The sequence below is a fragment of the Paralichthys olivaceus genome, chromosome 5 (genome assembly GCF_024713975.1).
Source record: "Paralichthys olivaceus isolate ysfri-2021 chromosome 5, ASM2471397v2, whole genome shotgun sequence".
Classification (NCBI taxonomy): Eukaryota; Metazoa; Chordata; class Actinopteri; order Pleuronectiformes; family Paralichthyidae; genus Paralichthys; species Paralichthys olivaceus.
The window spans coordinates 6,801,928-6,825,253 of record NC_091097.1 but is presented as its reverse complement, the minus strand read 5'-3'; the positions used below and the strand labels follow the sequence as shown (position 1 = coordinate 6,825,253).

Sequence of the window (23,326 nt, the reverse complement as noted above, 5' to 3'; positions counted from 1 at the left end):
GATTACAAATTAATTTACATGGTTTTACATTCAGCACATCAGTATTGATCTGCATTCTGTCTGCTTATTTTAACAGAACACACTTCTCTAATTGTTAAAGATATTTTTTTATTTGCCCAAATACTTGAACTACAAGGACATGAGAGCACCCTCAGCTATAGAAAACATCAAATTTTGTCAAATGGTCAGCAGTACAAACTTGTAAAGCTTTGCAGTCTTAGATATTTCTATAAACCAACAGAAGGGAGAGAAGAAACAACTAAAACAGGTGAATTCAACCAAAAGTTCTCCCCCGTGAGTGAAAGGCCCACTGGCCCCAGAAGTCACAGATGAGGGTTTGCCAAATTAAAGACCTAACAAAACAATAAGCACTCAATACAAAAACAGTATTTACAAAAAATTACAAGTTTTTTTCGTTTTTTTGTTGTTTACCCAAATTCCACTGGCAACTCATTTTCTCCCCAAATCCCTTTTACAAACTCCCATCAATCGATATCAGCAATCACTTTCCTTTTACCTCCCACAAGTTATTTAAATAGCCCACGCTGGTTTTATTTCAGTTTTTGATGAGATTCATAATGGTCAAAATCAGTCTATTACTAACAGATTATCAATAGTTGCCATGTACTCATCTGTCTGCAAAGCTTAAATGACAGTATTTGTCCGTTTTCAGGTAACAAATGACACGACGGTGCCGAGACGAAGAATTACTGAAGAACTTTGGAGAGAGAAAAAATGAAAAAGATTTAACAATATCTACATTCATGGTGTTGGTATGACGTCCCCACACAGGCACATACATGCACGCTGCAGTCACATCATGGTATGCAACATAACAGCAAAAAAAGCAAACATTAAAACAAAAAAAACTAAACACAAATACACCCTCATATATACAGTTATGTGCATGCATGCACACAAACTCACACAGAGGGACAGATTTACATTAAGTGCACACTTTTTTTGGGAAAAGCATTAGACTTAAATCCAGATTGGATCGCAGTCAATACCATTACAATTTCAAAAAAAAGAAAAAGAGATGGAACCACAAAGCTGAACATCCACAACAAAAATCCAGATGAATCAGAAAACAACTGCTCACAATTAAAATAAACTTATTGACAGTTCATAAAAACTGTAAATGAAATGTAAAACGATGGTACAGAGAAGAAACACACACCAACTGTATGACAAAGTCTTTAAAAATGGTCAGATTGAGCTTTAAATATGGAAAATGAGCATTAGTGACAAACTGCAAACACTGAACACTGTTTGTCACTAGCAGAACAAACTGAATTAACGAAGATTGACTCGAGAATGTGTGCGTGATGACAAATAACACTTTCATTGATGGAAACATGGCAACGGATCCTGTAGTGCCTACAAAAATTTCCCACCACCAGAGACTTTTTGTTTTCTAAACACTGAAACGCAGCGGATGCAAAAAGGCTTTTTGACACCAGTGACATGAAAACAATCTTTATAACTTAGAGTAAAGTGGTTATATAAAATTCATTCAACCAATTTAGTAATTAGTACAAATTCATTTGTTTTAAAACACAAAAGTTGAATGGAGATCACTTCAATGTGTAACAAGGTGTAAACTGTCAGTTAACACATCTGTACGTAGAAGCTCCAACAGTTTAATAGTTAATTATCTGATAAAAACATTAAAAATCAATCAGTTTAATTAAAACAACAACTCAGGGGATGGATGCAAGAATTTCAAGGGACGGAAGAGCCCGCAGGCCACAGTAAGGTCAACCAATGATTCAAAAATAAGAATTTATGGATATGGCACTGCTGTAAATGTGCTCAGTTGGGTGTAACAGTAAAAGGGACAAAACTGAAACTGCTATTCACTGTTTTTATTGTAAATATTGAAGAAAAGTATTATATATGTAATTGATTTTGTGTTTTGTATCTGAGATCATCTCCTTGTGATATTACAAGAAAGTCTCCTATTAGCTTGTTGCTGTCACAAAGTGAGTCAGTCAGTTTCAGCTTTGTTAAAATGTTTGCTGCACTTCACACTAAACCTGACATCCCAGCCAGGCGGAGCCACAACTGCAGCAAATAAATGTTCTATTAAAACGTGTTAAGGTTTAGTCAAAAAGCCTCATTACACCCACGTTAGCAACAATAAAACATGAAAAACTCAAGGGGAGTGAACATTTTATAGGCACTGCTTATTTCAAATGAAAACAAATGGGTAAAAATAAAAAGTTCTGATACTTTCCAGCAACAAAAAAAAAAAAAAAAGACATTCATAATGGCTTGGTTTTTTTCCTGAACAAATACCACCTCTTTAAGAACCAAATGATAAAATCTACATCACAAATTGAGAATAGAGAAAAAAGCAACAATATTCTGGAAAAAAAACATTAAAAGGAAACATTCTGAAGAGTGCAATTTTTCAGTGCCCCGCACACCCCCCTCCCTAAAGTGATCCCCCTTACTAGATTCTTTGGCTCCATGAAGCCAGTTGACAACTCATGCCATCTGTCGTTAACTAATTGCCGGAATAAGAGAAGAAACACTGGAGGGATGTTAAAACTCAAACTTAAACCACTGAACCTGTGAATCAAGATTGAAACCAGCAGCCAGCGACATCCCCAAACCAGTGGGATGCTGTTGTCAACGGCCCGTTCTGTGAGATGACCATCACAGCGGGGAGGGAACAAAACTGATATTGGACATAAGGGCAGGGTCCCTCCGTGAGTACAGATCACTGACGCGGCAACAAAAACTGGGCGAATGTGAAATGGATGAGGCAATGCAGGGGCTCCCTCTGGTGGTGGGAGGAGAGCAGGGTTGGCACAATGGCAGAGCTCCCCGGACTCTTGGCTCAGCTCAGCGCTGCTCAGTTCGTCTCTGCGACGACGGTGGCCCATTTCAGTCTGAATCAGAGTCTGAAGACGCCTGTGAATTTGACTCACTGCTGCTGTCATCTGACTTGTTCTCCTTGTCCTCCGCCTCATCGTCTTCATCGTCCTCCTTCTTCGAAATTGGAACAAAAAATATAATTAAGCACATTCAAGATCAAGTCATTTCCACTGTGTGCGACAAAGAAGAAATCTCACTCACATCCTCGTCATCGTCGTCGTCGTCTTCGTCATCCTCACTGGATGAGTCTGCATCAGAGGAAGCCTTCTCCTGCTCATCCTCATCATCTTCATCCTCCTCCTCCTCCTCCTCAGTGTCCTGTGAGAAGACACATTTATCAGATGTGGCTAATCATTCACCTACAACTTATTTATGAGTCTGATGGATGGAGACAGATGAATCAGAGTCTACACTCACAGATTTCTTGAACTTTGCTTTGGGGCCTCCTGGTTTTGCCGTTGTTCTCCTTTTCTGAAAGGTCAAAGGTAAACCGTGTCAAAGAAAGCTACAAGAGCGGGGATGTTTATAGAAGTACGGTGGTGTAAATTTTCAGATCTTGTATGTGACAGTAAAATAACTGACTTACTTGTGAAGTATATTCTTTGTAGGTGTTCCTCTCTTGAGAGGTCAAGCTCTGCAGGAGGATAGAAGTGTGTGTTAAACAAATAATTTTTTGTGGATAATTGACTTAAACAAACCCTGAACATCAGTCCTTACCGCAAGCCACTGTTCCAGCTGGACTTTATACTGCCTCTGCTTTTCCTCAGCAATCTTCTTGTAGCGGTCCTTGTCCTTCAGTGATAACCTCTGCCAGCGGCTGCCGATCTCAGTCATCCTCTCTTTCATCGGGAGGTGATTCAGCTCTCCGTTGGACAACATCTCCTGAGAGAACTTCTGATATCCGTTTCTAGAGTCAAAAGCAATGGGGAAAAAAACAATCTAAAATGTCAGCGTTTCTGTAACTATGCAATAGATAGCGTGGATGCAACGGGTGTGACACTTACGATGGTGGTTTCTTGGGTTCACCCTCAAACTTTATTTTCTTCCCTGAGGCAATGGCGGCAGCAGCAGGTGAGCGCATCTCACACAGGTCTCTCTGTTAAAGCGAGATCAGTCACTGGTTGGCTCTCAGTGGAATTGTATATGAATGTTAAGGAGTCCTGCTGAACAGTGATGATACCTCATATCTTTTCTGATCCTCTGCTGCCTTTTTGATCCACATAATCTTCTCTTTTTTCTCCATGGTGCTCCAGGTTGCTTCCATTGCTTTCTGAGCCTTTGGTCGGTCACTCTGCAAGAGAAGATATACACGTGTATATGTACATCTACATGCAGAAGTTGTTACAGAATTATAAACCTGTAGTTAGCTCTGCCATGAAGTTATTTTTTTCACTGGTTTGTTAGCAGTATTAAAAGAAAAGGGTGTGTAAGCACAAACAGTTTTTTACTTTCTTTAAACATTGTGAGAAAAGGCATTGAGGTGTACGCCCTCCTAGTTAATTATTTGTTGGAGTATGACTGCTTTGCATTCTGCTAGTCTCAATATTAATGATATATCCAAACATTGAAAATTCTAAAATGGAAAATTGACATTGAAAAACCTTAACACTTTAGTATCACATGATGGACAAAACAAAGCTACCAGATTTATTTCCGGAAACCAGGAGTCATGCCTACCTTAAATCTAGCCAGATAGTCTCCTATGACACTCTGTTGCCAGATGTCCTGAGCAGTCTTAGGTGGGTCTGGCAAACGACTACGATCTTCCTTCTCCTTCTTCTCTGACTCTGCCTTTAGGACCGTCTCCAGGCGTTTGTACTTTTCCTGAATAATCAAGGCAACAAGATCATTTTTAAAAAATACTGGAAAATGTTATTACATCACCAATCAGTATGATTTGACTCTACTGGCGTGGCATTTCTTCTGCAGTATATTGTTTACCTTCTTCTTATCTGGCAGTTCATTCCACATGCGTGCCAACAGTCTTGTGAGTTCACTGTCAGAGAGGTCTGGTCGCTCTTGCTGTAGCTTGGGCCGTTTTTCCTCCGAGAAGATGAACATGGCGGAAATGGGCCTTTTGGGTTTCTCTGGGCTGGCCTACAGATATTAAGCAAAACAATATCAGAGAAATATACTACAACATCTACAAAATGTAATAAAAACAAAGATTCTCGTACAAACTGGGTGGATGTTGCTGTGTACAAATTCATACCTTTGCTTTAGCGTTTTTCTTTTTGGAGGCAGGACTGCTGGCTCCGCTGCCCTTCCTTAAACCAAACTTATCCTCGCCCAAGACCCGCTGCTGCTCCTCCACTGACAAACTCTACAAGTGACCACAAACCAGAGAAAATATAAACACGAAACTCTTACAACAAAAAAGCACAAACTATAATTGTCAAAAAATTCTGAACAGAAAAACATGAAAGACAAAAAGTGAGACTTACACTGAGAAATCTGTTCATCTCAATTTCATACTCTTTCTTTCTCTGAAAAAAACAAAAAGAACAGATTAAGATTAAGCTGATTGACCTCTTTTCTAATATAATGCCATGATTGATTCTGAACCAACCTGTTCACAGCGTTTCTGATAAGCGTCCTTCTCGTTCTGTTTGAGCAGCTTCCACCGCTGGCTGCACATCACCATGCGCTCCGTGCTGGGTACGTCCTTCATGCTCGACATCAACTCGGCGCAGAACATCGAGTAACCATTTCTATAAAGCATGCACACAGTTTGATATAAATAACTGTCAAGAACAGGATCATCTTGATGCGTGTACCTTTAACTACAACTCACGGTGGTGGTTTGTCAGGTCGGCCATCAGATTTGTCCTTTAGGTGCCTCTCAGCCTTCGTCAAGGTGGACTTCACATAATCCCCCTGAACCATGTTTAGTTCCGGGTGCTGCTGGATGTACTCCCGCATTGTATGCTAGAATTTTAAAAGGACAAAAAATGTTAAAATGGACAAAAATACTTCTACAGACACTTTGTCATCATCGTAAGAGGTTGATAACACATCACCATTTACGTGGTCTCACCTCGTACAGTTTCTGCTGCTCCAGAGACTTTGAGATCCATTTCAGCCTTTTTTTGTCGGACAGTTGCGTCCACTGTTTGCCTAGACCATCCTTAATGTCTTTGGTGGTCGCCTGGTGTCAAACAGAGAAAATTAACATCTGTAGAACCAAAAGGTCATAGTTCAAGAGGCTGTTTTCTGTGCATTGTAGATGGCAAAGCTTACATCTGGGCGTGTTTTGAGGAAGGCCTTCTTTTCATGGTTGTACCACAGCTGTTGAGGCGTCTTGGGCTTCTCTGGAACATTTGAACCTTTCTTGGCCATGCTCTCCACAAGGTCTGGGTGATCTTCCCTGCAATTACACATCATAAGGCAGCATTGAAGCACAATTATAATCATTACATATGCTAGAGGTAATATCACCAATGTTGATGCTGCATAATAATGAGGACAAGTAATCCCACCTGAACTTCATCATACTGCCCACAAACGTTTCTTTGTCTCTTAAGAAGTCTTCGACGTATTTTTTCTGAAGAAAATAACATTTTCATTAGATTTATTTTATATGGTACCACAGTCAAAGTTATTCACCGTGGCTTTTAACTTACCTTCTTTTTGTCAGGTAACTCTCTGTACTTCTTTGAGAGGATTTTAGTGAGATCTAGATTGCTCATCTCAGGGTGCAGCTTTGCGTATTTGGCCCTCTTTTCCATGAAGAAGCGGAAGTATGGAGTCAAGGGCTTCTTGGGGAAATCTGGATGTTTCTGTATATCATGGTTAGAAAATTCCGAGTTATATACTTAAACTGCGAGTTGCTCATTGTCATTAGTCGAGCAAAATATGTTTTAACTCACCTTTATTTTCTTGCCCTTGTAAGGGTTCTTGATGTAGTCTTGAGCATCAACAATCAGTTCTGTCAGAGTCCTGAATTTACGAATCTGTGGATAAAGCAGAAAAATGAAACCAACATTAACTTAACTGAGCACTAAACTTGACTTACAGCAATTAAGAAATCACTCTGCATCAAAAATAAATCAATGTGAATATTAATTTAATCAGCTCACCTCTTTAGAGACTTCCAGCCACTTCTGCCTACACATCTCTGCTGTGTAGGTGTTGAAGGCCACCTTCTGCCAGTCGAGGTGGGACTCTGATGTTTTGTATTTCGTCAGGTCTTTCTGAGGAAGGGCCACTTTCATGGCCTCCAGCAACTTTAAAAGGTCATCCTGCGCCCAGACTGTCAATGATGCAAAGAAAAAAAACACCCAAATAATAATAAATGAAAGCATGAACATTTATGGTGTGACCTGTTACAACACGAGCTGTAGTGACCATTTAAAAGTCTAAAGTAGTGTTTCATTTAGATCTGCCATTTATCATTAAACTGATGAATTATTTTTACCTTAATAATTGCTTGGTCTCTAATGTATTACTATTGGAACAAATCCCCAAAATGTCCAGTTATTGATCACAACCCAATAATAACTGAGAAGCTAGAAATGAATAACTAAAAAAAATTGTGAATTTATACTCACACTGAGGGAAAAAAACTATTAAACTATTTGGTACTGTAAGATTGTATTTGTAGCTCTCAGTGGATTTTCAGTAGCTATGTTTTATATATTTATATGTTTATTCATTTATATGTATATTTTCTAGGAGGATTCTGCTGTCTAAAGACACCATCAGTTGTATAGGGATTCAATATTGAAAATGAATTATATAAGTTTTGTATGTAATATTAGTAAATATATATTCATTTCAATACAAAGGGGAAAGCACAAGACCCCACCTTGCACTTGTGCCGCTGCCTCCATGTCTCCATTCATTTGTGGTCGTTTTGTCTCGAATCTACAAAAGCAACAAAAATCAAGTTATAAAACATCATCTCTCATTGTCCTGAACTTTAATACAAAAATAAAACACAATCTTTTACATGCATGAGTCCTGATTGGGTCCTACAGCAGAATGAGCTTTATTTGTAAACTACAGGACTTTATTAAAATGTCGTTTTTACGTGTTTAATATTCATGTGATTTTGATTCCACTCAATAAAAAGCAGTCCTGACTGCGATCCTGAAGTGAAAGTGTCGTTTCCAAGTGGTGGATGTTAAATTCGCCTCGAGATAATGGTTTATGATCATTACACCGCCCCTTAAACGTTTACGCTACATGGTGAGACATAGGCTATCGCTTGTGACGGCTTCAAATCTCAAATAACACTGCGCAGGGATTCATCTAGCACCAACTAGCTACGACACCCGGAGTCTCTTCCGTCGCGCTAATTTCTCCAAGCGGAATTTGGCGCATTAGTGCCGTCCTTACTCCGGGACTAAAGTATCGTAGACGCACGGCAGCGACCATTTTCCTTCGCCCCGGTCTGCTCGGTAATGGAGGCTTTTCTGTCGGAGCGGAGGTTGGGGAGGATCCACGGAAGGAGGAAGCGAATGGACGGACAGGCAGCTGTAGGCAACCAGCTGACCACGGACGGGGGATATGCTTTCGGTCTCCGACGAGGGGGAATGGTGGCCTGGAAGCACTGCAGCCAAATGCGCCACTCGGCAGAGGCGTCTCACCACCGTTGGAAGCGGATCTAGCTCCGCCGTGCAAACCTATAATCTCCCCTTCAACTGTTTCACTCCGGCTGGAGCTATAAAGTCGAGTTAATGTTCGGTTTCTTTCATTGGGTGTGTTTTAAAGAGTATTCACACTCGGTTTTAGTCCGATTATTAGCGTTTAATGAGGGAATTCGAGGGCAAAACATAGTGCATTCTTCAGCGAGGCGTAGCCGAGCTGCGCTCCATGATGGCGGCTGCTCGTTGTTCATCGTGTCCTTGATGGCCCCAGCTCAGTGTGGCGTCCACCGTGTGACCCAGCTCCATGAAAACTACTGATAAATCCATTTCTACAACCACAGATCTGATTCTACGTCAACCCGGAGTCGTTTATATGTCAAATCTGTAATATTTCATTTTAATTTCCACATGAATAACGGGAACCTGGGGCACTACATGGCCAAGGACGCTTGGCACGACAAATGGACTTTAAATCGGGCATTTCTCCTGCACACCCAACATTTAGAAACGTTCCTGTTTACTACAAAACTTAACTCATTAACATTTAATAACAAACCCGTTTACTAGACCAGGACCACGTTTACGGGATAAATCGTTTAAAACGGTTATTAAACAGTTTTAGTTTCATGTCGCGCTAAACGAGATTAAAAACGTTACAAATTAAGCCGAGGTGTGGTTTTTGGAACAAATCGAGGGTGAAATGCACGGTGGTGGGTTGGAGGGACCTGCGGAGGCACAGGAAGAAAGAAGAAAATGGAAAATATTGCTCACGGTGTAACGCTAGCGCCACGACATTACGGTCTGAAACGTGTATTTTAACGGTAGCTGTTAAGTTTCCGCGCGGATAAAAATGCGTTAAAATCGAGAATTAAACCTCCATGAAGGAAACGCGTCAACAACCGAGGCTGAGCGGCTTCACTGGCGCGACAAACAGCTCCAGGTCCGCCATGCTTCAGCTCTGCTCGACGAGGAAACCTACCGTGACAAGGTCCAATGGCGCACTGCAAACACGGAAAAACGGAGCCCGGACCTAAAAGCCCAGGGCGGTGCAGACTCCCCTTCCCTTCGACCCCGAGCGGCAGCACAAGCGAGGAGGAGAAAGGCGGGTTCTCCGTGGCTCGGTCGTCGGCGGTTCTAGGGGGTTAGCTCGGCGTGAGAGAGAGAGGGGGAGAGAGAGGGCGAGTGTGTGCACGGTGAGATATTAAACCGAGATCCCTGATGGCTAACCGAGAGAGGCGGCTGGCTGTTCCGCCGACAGCCGCATGGAGGTCTCGGCGCGGAAACCACCGCTGAGTCCCCCCCACGCGGATAACCCGGTTCCCAGCGCGAATAGTCGAGTGTGAGCGGGTGGAATTAGCACAACACGACCGCTGGGTGATGATTTTTAACGAAAATATCACGTTTACCTCCGGGTCTTAGGCGCAGCCTGTTCCCCGCTGTAGAGGACAAGAAAATCGGGTATGGCCGACCTAGCTCGTCCGTGCTCTGCCACCGCGGTTGTTTTCTTTCGCTGCTACAAAGGCTCACCCGACCGCTGCGTTTTATTCGAAATAAAACAAACATCAAACGCGTCTTTTGCGGGGTTTTCGTACATTTTCTGGTGGATTTTCCGCGCACTCTCGCCGTGTTATGACACCGAGCGGCCGCTGCGCTGGCTTACCTGTCTCTCGGCGTGAGTCTCGGCGTGGTTGTGGAGGAAGAAGGGGAGGGTTGAACGACAGCCAGCACTGCGCCGTCGGTCCCGGTCTCCGGTCCCCGCAGAGATGGTCCTTCCCCCCCGCCTCCATTTCTCTCGCCGTCCCCCTCCACTCAGCGCGCACCAGCTCCTCTCCAGCCAACCATTTCGCCACGCCGGGACGTCCATACTATTTTCCCCCCGTTGACTCCGAACCCAACCGTGGGCGATTATTCTTTTCACTCCCGGAGAGCGACCCTTGCCTCATCTCCAGGCCGAACTCTGCAGCATATTATCAGGAAAGTTTCATGGAAGCCAAACGTGTGCCAGTGATGATAGAATTCAACGCCTCACCCCACACACTCATACTTAGTTAAAATCAGAATTGGTATATATATATTTTTTGAAGTTTATAATCTCCATGAATCAATGATGAGCATGTCGCACACAGCTCCACAGCCTCCGTGTCTTTGCACATTGCTCGATCCCTCTTTGAGGAAACTCTTGCGGCTGTTTGACAGCTTCATTTTCACGCAGCGTGTTTTTTCTTGTCAACTCCACCTTGTGTGTTTGTGGGCGGATCCCTCGCTCGTCCAATCCCGTCACTCCCACCCCGGCTCCGCAAATGACTCCCAGCCACTGGGCCTCGTTAAACCCTGCTGCCTTCACCGGCTGTGGGAAAACTCAACAGGAGGAACACGAATGGAAACTGGAGATCCCCCTGACAGGTTCAGAAGTAAATAAGCATTTCAGAGGTGCATCCGTCCAAACCTGCACAACAGACGTGTTAACAGAGGAAAAGCAAAACACACAAAGTTATGTTATGATGATTTAAATGGGTATTGTCTTAGGATGAAGTACATTGACCAATAAAAGGATGATAGGGAATTGCAGAGCAGGCCCAATGTGCACAGGCCGATAGGGGCTGAAGAGGTCATGGGTCCTAAACAGGCTCAGCCACAAGAATAAAGTCAATTGAAGTAATGACTATAGGAAAACCTCTGGGAAATGTAAAACAACAACAAGATATGCAGAATAACCAGAGAGTCGCAAAATGGCTACAAAGACAAGTAATAAAGCACAACAAAGAGACATTATATGACTACTATGATGTGTAATTTCTATCAATGTACAAACCTCAGCTCTTTACTGTAAATTATTGTTTTGCCATTTTAAGACTTTATTGCAGATTCTTGGTATTTTTTTCCCACCTGTTTTAGATTTCAAAAATTGTTATTTCAAATCATTCATTCATTTACAATGTATTTTTTCTCAGTGACCATTTACACATTCATAGAATGCATTCATTATGTGAGGAGCCCTCATTTGTGACAACAATCATGTTAAACGTTCATAAAACTGAATAAGAAGCACCTGCAATAAAGTCATTATTAAACTAAACAGGAAGAAATAACACAGTAATGATCTGACAATTGAATATTTCTCGTTTTATGCTGTAACATATATTCTCTGATGTGAATATTTATTTTTTATTTTCCTAATTGCTTCTTAACCTGATAATGTAAATTAAATAAAGTAAATATCCAGGCTCACATTACCACTGGAAGCTCTATGATGTTGACTTGTAGAGTAAATTTCTATTTTCAGAATAAGGGTATTAGAGGATCCATTATGTTTTCCAAAGACGAGTACTGAAAGCTGGAACTTACTTGACAACATTGAATGCAGCATAAAGCTGAGTTGCAGGCCTCCTCTCCTGTTGCTTGCAGAGACAAGTGGTAACAGTGGCCTTTGTGAGTGATGTCAAGACATGTTGTCTGTTACATTCAAGAAGAAAAAAGCACTATAAAGTCTGTTTTATTTTTTATTTTTAATAAAGTGTAAATCCAAAGGATGTACAGTGTTTCAAGCACGCAAACACATGATAGGCAACACTAAAGGCTTCACGAGATACATTTACAAAGGAGTTTGTCCCTGATTAAATCATCAGTGCAACAGTTGGCTGAAACAATCACATCCACCCATTCCTGAACATCCCTTTTTATCATAATAAAGAAGTTAACACTTTTAAAATCAAATCTAAGTGCATTAAACATAGTCACCTAAAGAGAAGTTATTCAGTAAACCATACATAATATATGAATCGAGGCAAACTTGAGCAACACTGCTTAAAACATGTTTGAGAATAATTAGTGGAGAGTTGAATATTTGCAAGAGTGGCAGGAATCCCACATAAAGTCATTATTTGTGAGCATGTATATGGCTGAATGGATGAAATCTGCATCACTTCAATGAACATTAGGTGAAGTTATACCAGCACAACATGGGCAAATCTACACGGAGAAGCACTGGGAATCACTTTGAAGGTACTGTATACTGCAGTTTCAAAAAAAATAAAATACAATTGAATAACAAATTAATATACCTCACATCCTCAAGGAAAATATCTAGAGGATTTTGCACAATTCAAAATATCCCTCACTCAGTCTTCAAGTAAATAAAGAGGAATTAACAGCACCTTAAGTTAAAAAAAAAAACACAAAAAAGAAGCATTTTAAATTAATTCCACATGAACACACAAAATATGGAAAAAAAGAGATTATAGCACATGTATTAATTCCTTGTAATGACAATATGGATTGTAATAGTTTTCTACTATGGTCAGAAAAGTCAGCTGTGGGAATAAGGTATGAAGACTAGGACTGTGAGGTAATTTCCCTTAAAGGTAAACATTTTTTATAACAGAACAGTTTGAAACTGCAAAGAGTTGTTTACATCTATGCATGTACATATTTGTTATATCCAGTCTTGCTTGTAATCAAGAACAGACCTTACATAACAAGTTTGTGATTTGAATATTAATCTTATGCCGATGGTTTATGGCAGCGGGGACTCATTGTACACATCCTCCCCAGGTTCCTCCTCTAACACCACTTTGGCATCATCTGCATCCAGCTGCAACACAAACACATCTGGTTACATCACAGGAACCTGCATGTCCAATAACACAATAACGTGTGTCTGAGCTGGGGTGACATACAAATATGGAGAGGTACTTACACATTTCATCTCCTTGACAGAGAAGAGCCTGCCGGTCATTAACATGCGCAGAGGGATGGTGAGGATGAGAACGAAAGGCAGAGCCAGAGAGAAGGGACTGATCTTCACCACCCACAGGATAGCCAGACACACAAGCTGGATCAGAGTGAAGAGGTGCATCCGCAGTGTCTTAACCTGCACAACAGATGGAGGAGCGTGTTAGCATATGAGCTAGACATGAGGAAATGCAAAATACACTAAGTTATGTTGGGGTCATTTAAATGGGTATTGTCTTAGGATGATGGGAATTACGGAGCAGGCCCACTGTGCACAGGCTGAGGGTTTGAAGATGCCCAAACAGAAACAAAATGGCCACGAGACAGTCAATAGAAGTAATGACTACAAAAAAACATCTGGGAAATGAACACAACAAAGACACATAATATGACTACTGAGTCTCGAAACAATCACAGGGAGACCTGAAACAACCACAGGGAGATGCAAAATGAGCACACAGAGACACAGAGTCATTACTAAAAGACACAAAACAACCAGAGACAGACACACACTTTTGGGTTTAGGTGTCTCTCTCCTAATCTTGTGATATTCGTCCACTGACGAAATATAATGAAATATATTAGAAATATAATGCAAACCAGGAAAATGGTAAAACAAACCGAAACCTTTAAATTGAAATACATGAATCAAGACACAAGACACAACAATTAAGGACAGGGCTATTGGACGTATTGGACGTGATTGTGTAAGTTATAAGTTTACAGTGTTTTATTGTAAGTGCAAACATCTGAAACTGACATTGTGTTTTTAATAGTATCTCAAGACACCAGGTTGATGATCAGAGTCAACTGTATTTGGGGAAGTTGCATACCTTGGTGGCATAGGCATCAGAGGGATGGTACTTCTTCGGGGTGATCAGCAGCAGTATCCTGTCCCACATCTGGATTCCACTCAAAGAGGTGATACCCATGTAGAGGAAGATGCCGAACAAGGCTGTCATAGGAATCATCTTCAGTATAGGCTCCATGTAAATAGAAACACCTGGGGAGAGCACAGAGAGAGAATGACGATTCAAGGAATCTGGTAATTTATTCTCATCCTACGGTGTACGTGTCTGTGGAGGGCAGCCCTTACCGACCAGGACGGCCACAAGAAGACCACTAATCCTCTGCTCAACCACTTTCTCAATCTCCGGTTTCGGGCCCTTAGTCATGACAGTTAGAGCGTTGGCGTGGGTGACGGATCGCACGGTGGCAGCACTCAGCCACGGCACCCCGAAAATAGAGGAGATTCCTCCCATGGTGACCAGGAGGAGCAGATCAAAGTGGAAACCAGATCCTTTCACCATCTTCCTCTCAGGTTTGCTCACAATCAGGCTGATAGTCCGCAGATATAATTGACAGAAACAGAAATTCAATCTCTTGTTTTTCTTACACAAGGTTGTAACAATGCCATTTATGGCGTCACTCACGTAGTAATCTGGGACTCGAGGAAGATGAGGATGAAGACGAGCAGTGCAGGTACACAGCAGGCGCCCATCATCCAGATGGGGAACTTCTTCTTCTCTCCTGTGGGGTTGATGAACCAGCCTCTGACTTTGGGGTTGGTCACTTGAACACCTTTTGGCACAACCAGTTTCTGAGGAGACAAGATATTAACTCAGAAAGACCAAAGAAGACATTTCCCCTAATTTTGTACCGATTCAGTGTAAATTTCTGAGCACACAGCGACAGGAAAACCTAAAATGTTCCATTTTATGTGCAGGAAATGTAAACCAGCATAATCTCGGTATAAAACAGGTTTACTATTAATGCAGGATTGTAAGTCAATTGTTTTGTGTTTGTTGATGCTTGCTTGATTTTTAGGTTAGAGTGTATTTACTTATGTGTCAAAAGATATAAGGTCACCGTGACCTTTGACAGCTGAAATCTGATCAGTTCATTGTTGAATCAAATTCTCAATTTGTCAAAATTTAAAGAAATTCCCTGAAATGAGACTTGAGATATCATGTTCAACAGGCCAAAAACATGCTTCATGAGGTCACCTTTGACCATCAAACCCTCCAAATCTAATCAGATCTGTGAGTGTAAGTGAACATTTGGGCCAAATTTAAAAGGATTTTCTCGAGGTACTGTTAAGATAATGTTTTCACAAAAAAGGGTTTTGCGAAGTCACTGTGACCTAGACCATAAACCTTCGACCAAATCTGATCAGACCATCTGTGAGTTTAAATGAATTTATGAACCAAATTTGAAGAAAAATTCAGAAAGGTGACAGATGGACGGACAACCACTGGCTGGACAATTAAAAAAAAAAGTTAAATGAATATTTTTATGGCAAGAGACACATAAATGGATAAAAAACATTTGATAAACTCTAAAAACACTACAGTGTATGGTCACATCAACAAATCTAGATGAAAATCTCATATCCAAATAAAGGTTCATGATGCAGAGTAAAATTTTGATCTTTAAATCCAAGAATAATGAATTATTACAAAATCTTTGTCTTTTTATTTGTCCTCGATGACAACTAAACCAAATGCATGATTCATAAAAAGCCATTCTAATAGTAATATATACCTTTCTCTATACCTTGTGTACAATCTACAATACATATATTGTTTTGATTGCACAGAGTAAGAGCTTTGATATAATCTTTTCGAAAAAGGAAACTTACCTGAGTGTACGCATCCTCAATGCAGATATCCAAAGCGATCATGATGAAAATAGCGATGGGGACACCGAAATCTCCAATCAGACGACGGAGCTAGTGAGACAAAGAGGAACAGATACAGTATTACCAAAATCACCATGGATTTCTCATTTATAACACTTCAAAACCATCACTTGGATTGTAATTTAGAAAAGTTGTTCTTACCGGGCCTGGGAAGTAATGTCCATTCTTGAATTGACGGAGGAAGAATGCGATGAAGAAGCAGCCAAACATCAGGCACATAGACAGCAGGGCCGTGTTGGGGTAGGGCCTTTCAAGCTCAATCTCATGAATGGTGATGTTGCCGTCTGAATGGTACTCGACGTGCTCTTTGATGACTGGGTGGAAGGGGTTGTCCATGGAGGTGTTCAGATGTTCGTAGTTCAGAATCAGAGGGTGGGATTTGAAGATCTGAGTGAGAGGAGAGGAGAGGAGAGGAGAGGAGAGGAGAGGAGAGGAGAGGAGAGGAGAGATGTCAGTAGAGGCAAAGATATAAAAAGACAATTCATGAGACAGTGATGGGATAAGGCATGACATGATATAGGTGGAGGGATGAGGCGAGGAAACCTTGATGAGCTTATTAAAGGTCTCGTAGATGAAGATGAGTGAGATGAGGATGGAGAAGATTTCCTGAGTGAAGCGGGAGATGAATCGGACCAGGAAGCTGCCTTCCACGGCCACGATGATGATCACGATCACTATCAGCCACATCCCCACCCAGATACGACCCACAATGTACTCAATGCCCTGAGCCTTGCAGAACTAGTGTGGAATTAAAAAAAGGAAAATGGATGTTAATGAGGTAAAGGTGGTTTTCCAGGGATTGAACACTGGGATTTCCACATCTGACAACTTGTACATACAGCGAAAAAAGCTTCCTCAAACACCAGCAGCGGCCCAGAGAAGCCAATGACGAGGACAGGCTGTGCGGCGATGAGACAGAAGATGACACCCTGGATACTGGTGGAGATCATGAGCTCGGACACACCCATCATCTTTTCAGTTTTGTCAGCTATTATCAGATAACAAACAAGAGTGACTACAATATCAATCTTCAGCCAGAGAAATCAGACACATCTCTTTATTTGTTTAGACCCAATTACCCAGAAGTCCTCCAAAAGTGATGGCGGGGGACAGGGCAGCGAAGTAGATGAAGATGACGGCTGCGAGGACCTGAGGGTTCAGAGCGTCGGTGAAGTCGCTGACATAGTGACGGTAGCGGCGCTTCATGTCCTTCACCATCCCACCGAAGGGGTATCCAGTACGGGCAAGAGGATCCTCCCTTGGCTCCTCTGGAGGTTTCTCAACTGGAAAATCACACAATTTAAAAATACATTAACATAAATTACTCTAAATCTGCTCCATATTAGTTAAGGCAAATTAGCCACTCTCTAATTTATATAGCACTGGCTAAATGTGTGTGTGTTAATGCTGCTATTTATTGTTTTCTGTGCATCAATAATTTCAATTTAAAAGTATTTCTTGAGACTGTTATAATATTAAGACTTCCTCTCCTTGATGGTTAATTTGAAAAGGGGGAAATTGCTGCCTATCCTTTTCCCCACCCTGTTCCTCAATATTTTTTTTCTCTGTAATATAATTTAACTGAATATTTATTGATGAATGTTTTAGTATTTAACAGAAAAACAGCACCTACTTCCTGTTATGTTGCATAAGTAGAAAAAAACATTTTCTTTGTCTACAGGGATCAGAGTTTACAGAATGCATGTTAACATTGGAAATAATCTCTAAATCATGTATAATGGTGGATAAAGCACCTTTAAAGTCATTTGGAAGTTTAAAGACAGTACAAATATAAAAGGAAGCATACATGATAAATGAGGTGAGGAGCTGAAAATGTGCACCACAGCTTCCAGATATGTATAAAAACTAAAACACATATACACGTATATATATGCAAATGTGTTTGGTATTAGTGTAAATGAGTTTAGCGGTCAGATGTTACTGTTTGGTGTCAGATATGTTGTCTCTTGCAAAAAGAGTAGTTTAAGGCTCCACTGTTTCAGTCCACTCTTCTGATTTGTTGAGACTGATCTGTTTATTGCTGTTGCTAATATACATATAATTATTTTCTCTGTTGCTGTGTAATTCCATCAGACTGTGATGAATCTCAATATACTACAGTAAATACACAGTTCAGGACTACAAAGACACAGAAGCCTGTTGAATAGAGGATGAATACATAATTTGGTTTGGATTTCAAATGGTGGCCTACTTTGTCCAATGCTTGTAAGTACCGTACAGGATGCTGACCTTTAACCCTGTCTCCAAATGCCAGACGGGTGTCATTGGGACGGATTCTGTCGCGCAGCATCTTCCTCTGGAACTCGATCACTGGATCCAGCATGGCTTTATCTTGGATCTCAGTGGGAGGAATCACGATGCTGCAGTCCATGAAGTCAGCGATGGCGTTGGTCAGATCTTTATCGGTCTGGGCCAAGAAGGCTTCTAGACAGAACACCTGTCCAAACAGTGAGACTTTTAATCCACCTGTATTGTACAAAGTGGGGCTGTGTATCTGCTGATGCTACATATTGCTGAGGTGTTATCTCTCTCTCACCCAGTCGGCCATCAGAGCACCCATGGCTCGGCCGCACTCTCTGAAGTCCATCTCGCTCTGGCTGGGCCCCACCAGGACAAAGACGAAGCGGATCGGGGAAGGAGACTCCAGAGCAGAGTTTATCACCACAGAGTCCTTCAGCCGGACAAAAGCCACCACTGGTTTCTTCAGGAAGTCCAGGACACCTGAGGGAAACACCAGCTCTTAACCACATCTGCTCCAGTACCACACACACACAAAAAAGACACACACGACTTCAACAGGATAACATGAACGTACCTGAGAGGATGACTGAGGCCTCCATGTTGTCAGAACTGTCCCTCTGCAAAAAACAAAGATCCAGCAGCACAGAAAGTGTCAAGTCTGATATTTTGATACATGATTATGATATTTATATTCATATTATTATAAGAAAAACTGCAGAACTATACCTTCGCAGTTACAGAAAATGTCTGCATCTGGATGTCTCCAGAGGCTGTAACCTCAGGTACATCCATCTGACTGAAGGGACAAATAAATTAAGCATTGTGCTAATTTTAATACAACATTATCGTGATCATAATGAGGGATCCCTGTGGGTTACCTGCGTCTCATGAGGAGCGCCCTCAGCATTTTGTCCCGATCGCTGGCACTGATCTCATCCTTAATCAGCAGCTCGTCAACCACCTTCTCAGCCACAGCAGACAGGCTGATGGCGTCCAGGTCGAAAATGACAGCCCCTAAGATCATGTGAGGTCACGAGTTACTGAGGTCATATTCATAGAATTACACCATAACACTGATTTCAGTTTATCTGACGCTCCACCTGTTGTCAAGGTCTTGCGGAGCTGGATCAGACTTTTAAAGGTAAGATAGGAGACGTGAGACGGGCCCCATTTTCCCGTGGTTGGGTTCAAGTTCTCCTCGTAGCCCATCCAGCGGCTGGTCTCCTGCCAGATGTTGCCCTGGAGCTCATTCAGCTCCACATAGGCCTGCGGTAATTCACCAGAGTTAGTTATTGACAGTAGATAATGGCGATTAATGGCAAAGCACATTTTAAGTCTTCTAAAAATGTGGACTAACTTGAGCGTCCCCTCTTGTGGTGGCATTGGTGTTCACGTTCAGATGAGCTGAAATACAGAGACGAACCAGAAGTCAGTGGACAGACTTGAAATGTCCAACAGGTGCATGGACTGTCTATGAGTTTACCATCTGAATTAATGGGGATGACGATGGCATCCACAGACGGCTCACTTTCCTCTTCCTCCTCTTCCTCCTTCCTCCTTACAACGTCATAGATGCTACTCTGGCCTGGTGGAGTGCTGGTGTAGGAACAGAAACATGAATTAAAATAAGGATGAGGCATGAGCTCCCTCCAACTCCGCTCAGTAAAAAGAATAATATCCCAGTTAAAACAATGCGGCTCAGTTCTGATTTGGAGAAAATATATACAATAATTTGGAAAATGCAATTCAATAGAATAGAACAAATTAAATAATAATTAAATCTTTAACTATAGTTTTATTGCTATTCTGTACTCGGCCACAAGAGGGCAGGGTTGATCAACCTATTTCTGATAATTACTATTGACTCCTCAGTGTGTTTCCCTCCTCATGTCTGGTGCTGGAGACTCTACCATGGCCCTGATATCGCGTTACGTGCCTCACACCATTAGGATGTTTTTATCAGTCTCTTATTAACCACAGAAAAAGTGAAATTAAATTTCTGTCCATAATTCACAGTGGCTGTAGGGTGATTTGCTAAATGCTCAGTATATTATTGGTTATGACACACATGTCTGCTGTGTGGTTAGGCAGGTGGTGTACCATGTATTTTTTTATAATAATTTCACCTTTTAGCCTTCAGTTTAAAAAAGTAAAGTTATGGTCCCTAGAACAAACTATGAAAGAGCTAAATAATCCTCAGAGGCGACGAGAATCGACCCATCCATTATTCTGTTGGTTCACTTCAACATGATTCCCACATTACACATTATTTAAAATATTTATCAAAAGTTTTAATCCCCTAAACTTTTTCCTAAATATAATCACTTATGTGCTCAATTCTGGGCAATAAGGACTCAGGATACAGAACTACAGTGTTAATACGTACTTTTAAAAAGTGAATGCAAGGACAACCTGTCTGACTACAGCGTAAACAGAAAGACCAATGAGGAAAAGCACTTACAGTCTAACTGGAGAGGGGAGGAATGAGTCATTGTCTTCATATGACATGTCACTGCCCTGGATGAGAGGAAAATAACATAGGTGAACATAGGAGATTTACTGAACACGTCAAACTCCACAGTGTCCATCAACTTTCCATACATCTACATTACATTTTACAGCAGATATCGATCATCAATCTGTTTCAATCTCTTGTCTCTGTAAAACAGTTGCCTCTCAGAATTAGAGAAAAAGGAAAAAGGACAAACCTCCTCAAAGCTGAATTGGTTTTCCATTGATGTTTCTCAGATTGGTTTGTCTCAGCTACGTTTGTGCATTCCCTGGGACAGAAAAAGAATGAGGGAACATAAGACAATATGATAATAATGGCAGATGCATCAATGTTTTTAATCTTTAATTATTTGGAAACAACTGCCGGCTCATCAGCTCTGGTGAGAATCATGGACTTTGAATTTACCAGAAATCCAACAATTTTCACTTCAAAACTCCATCGTGTCTGAGTTTTGCCCTACTGAACATTAGGTTTCTCAGCCGCTGCAGAGAGTCCGCCATCTACTGCAGCACAGACGCAGAGCAGCCACGGCTCAGGGCAGATAATCAGTCAGCCGTTGAGAATGTGAACTACGCTATAGTTTAAATTCAAGACGTACAAGAGCCTTATCTCTGGGTTACACCCTTCTTCAAGCAGAGACCTCTGTTCCCAACGGTACAGAGCACAACTTTAAATATTATACGACTACTGCAAACTACACCATGTTTAACTATCACATTGATGTAGAAATATGAATTAATATGAAAAATATGTAATATGATGTTTTTTTTCATGTCTTTCGTATCAATTTATCCAAGAACTGATCAAGCGATTTCTTTGAAATAAGACTGGTGAAGCAGCAAACAAGTCTTACAGTTACATGTTCACTTTACAACGGCAAAAAACCAACAAGGAATGATTGGTGATAATGCCTTGAACAATTTATAAATACGGCCAATTTGTGTGAACGAATTCTACTGATGAATATTCAGATTAAAATGCTATTTAGAGGTAATACTGTCACTCAGGTGAGAGGTGAGAATTGTATAGAAATCCAACACATTATAAGAAAACATCACTTGCTCTATCCAAGTGAATTTCTTTCAAGAAACTCAACCAAGTCCAGTTGACCTGTTTTTAGAACTTGGATATACCAAGACCTGGATGACTGAGAACCTTCATAGACATATCACTTGCTGTATTTTTCTAATGAGGAGAATATGAATGACCTTGACCTCAACCAATTAAAAAAGTCAGAAACTGTACAACAAAGATTAACTTTCATTTCTTAGAAAATAACTTTAGCTCAAGAAAACAGTTCAGACTGAACTCCCACTCTTATCATGGCAAGCACATTAAATGTAGAGAGAACATTAAAGAACATGACGCTAAGATATGCAGCTTGTTTGACCTCTGACCTCAGTTCCTTTAAGTGCTATAAAGTGTCTGTGCCCCAATGAAGAGAAGGTCACACCCTTACCTGTGTGCAGGTACCCCACCTGGTCTCCAGCACTGGAAACAGGACGATCTCTGCCTGGACGAGCCTGCAGATAAAGTAAAAAAGATGAGCGCTGCGAGAGAACGAGAAGAGCAGGAACACCCACAGGAAATTACATCGACCCTAAGAAGCACCGTACCCCTCTACCTCTGGTTGCATAGCAACCTCATTGGGTTTGGTGGCGATAAGACATGTGAAGCAGACAAATATGCCTATCAGCCAGGGACACCTTGAGACAGGGATATCCCAGCCCTAGTTTTCTACTCCGCCCTCCCAGCATGAAGCAGGTCCGTACGTGGACAGTGACATTAGTGAGAAGCTGTAGGGAACAGCAGCCTGAACCTCACGCTGTGTGAGGGGCACACAGGGGGCCAAGAGGGTAGAGAAGGGTGCCATGTCCAATGTCAGGAGGACGGCATCTTTTACGACATCATCTTATTTACATACTGGGGGTTCCCTCTCGATGACGGTGTGGAGGTTCCTCTGCCCCTGATCATCAGGATAGTGAAGTGATACATGGTTCTGAAACTTTAGGTCTGAAGCTCACTTTGTTTGTCTCTGGTAGATGTGACGGGCTGAGACATGCTCCAGCTGAGTGGAGCAGGACTCTGGTGGTTCGACCCATCGGGATGAGGATGCAGGTCGGACTGGTGAAGGAGGAAAACAATAAATGTTACATACACACATAAGATCACCCATTTGTTTAAGGGACTAATATGGAAAGATTTGATACTAGAATGGCACTCAATAGAGCCCATACCCCCACCAAGGCCCATCAGTTTATATTCAATCAAGCTGCACCACATTGCACACACTGACATATATCAGTGCCTGTATCCACTCTTTTCTACAGATCTGCACCAAAATAAATGTATTTCTTCATCCACGTCTTAATATTCCATAATATTTAAAGGAAATCTCTTCTGTAGTTTTTGTGTAATTCTTCCGATAAACAAACAAGCAAGCCAACAGATAAAGAGGGGGTGAAAACATAACCTCATCTGAAGCATGCTACTGAGAATCCAGTGAGTAGCTGTATTCATGCCCTTGCAGCTGGATAAATAAGAGCTGCACTTCACTGTATTATGTAACAATTCCAACACATTTCTTGTAAGAATCCAAGAGTTATGAAACAACAGAAAGTGACTGAGAAAAACCACAGAATC

At 41.4% G+C, this 23,326-nt stretch overlaps 2 protein-coding genes across 7 annotated transcripts; both read right to left on the bottom strand.

Moving 5' to 3' along the window:
• Positions 1-83: 83 nt before the first annotated feature.
• ubtf (upstream binding transcription factor) lies at positions 84-10,720 on the bottom strand. Of its 5 annotated transcripts, none has more exons than XM_020094586.2 (21): positions 10,138-10,720; positions 7,694-7,752; positions 6,966-7,138; positions 6,756-6,839; positions 6,510-6,665; positions 6,366-6,430; positions 6,127-6,253; positions 5,924-6,034; positions 5,681-5,814; positions 5,456-5,597; positions 5,331-5,372; positions 5,099-5,209; positions 4,828-4,983; positions 4,564-4,710; positions 4,067-4,177; positions 3,891-3,982; positions 3,604-3,793; positions 3,473-3,520; positions 3,304-3,357; positions 3,088-3,204; positions 84-3,000 (listed from the first exon to the last, which is right to left on the bottom strand). In XM_020094586.2, exons 2-21 carry the CDS (start codon positions 7,728-7,730, stop codon positions 2,896-2,898), a joined length of 2,202 nt encoding a protein of 733 aa, XP_019950145.1. In that variant the 5' UTR covers positions 7,731-7,752; positions 10,138-10,720; the 3' UTR covers positions 84-2,895. The 5 variants fall into 5 exon arrangements, with proteins under 5 accessions (XP_019950145.1, XP_019950146.1, XP_019950151.1 ...); XM_020094587.2 differs by lacking the exon at positions 10,138-10,720 and adding an exon at positions 9,457-9,714; XM_020094592.2 differs by lacking the exon at positions 10,138-10,720 and adding an exon at positions 9,457-9,714 and having other exon boundaries at positions 84-2,997.
• A 1,244-nt stretch (positions 10,721-11,964) lies between these two features.
• On the bottom strand, positions 11,965-22,285 carry slc4a1a (solute carrier family 4 member 1a (Diego blood group)). 2 transcript variants are annotated; one of them, XM_020094129.2, is made up of 21 exons: positions 22,143-22,285; positions 20,880-20,951; positions 20,633-20,688; positions 19,655-19,767; positions 19,529-19,575; positions 19,272-19,437; positions 19,050-19,185; positions 18,898-18,967; positions 18,746-18,788; positions 18,467-18,651; positions 18,160-18,367; positions 16,989-17,192; positions 16,749-16,897; positions 16,453-16,647; positions 16,051-16,296; positions 15,850-15,939; positions 14,642-14,808; positions 14,305-14,546; positions 14,042-14,211; positions 13,174-13,347; positions 11,965-13,068 (listed from the first exon to the last, which is right to left on the bottom strand). In XM_020094129.2, the coding sequence occupies exons 2-21, from the start codon at positions 20,904-20,906 to the stop codon at positions 12,991-12,993; spliced, it is 2,766 nt and encodes a 921-aa protein (XP_019949688.1). In that variant the 5' UTR covers positions 20,907-20,951; positions 22,143-22,285; the 3' UTR covers positions 11,965-12,990. The 2 variants fall into 2 exon arrangements, with proteins under 2 accessions (XP_019949688.1, XP_019949689.1); XM_020094130.2 differs by having other exon boundaries at positions 22,162-22,255.
• Positions 22,286-23,326: the final 1,041 nt, after the last annotated feature.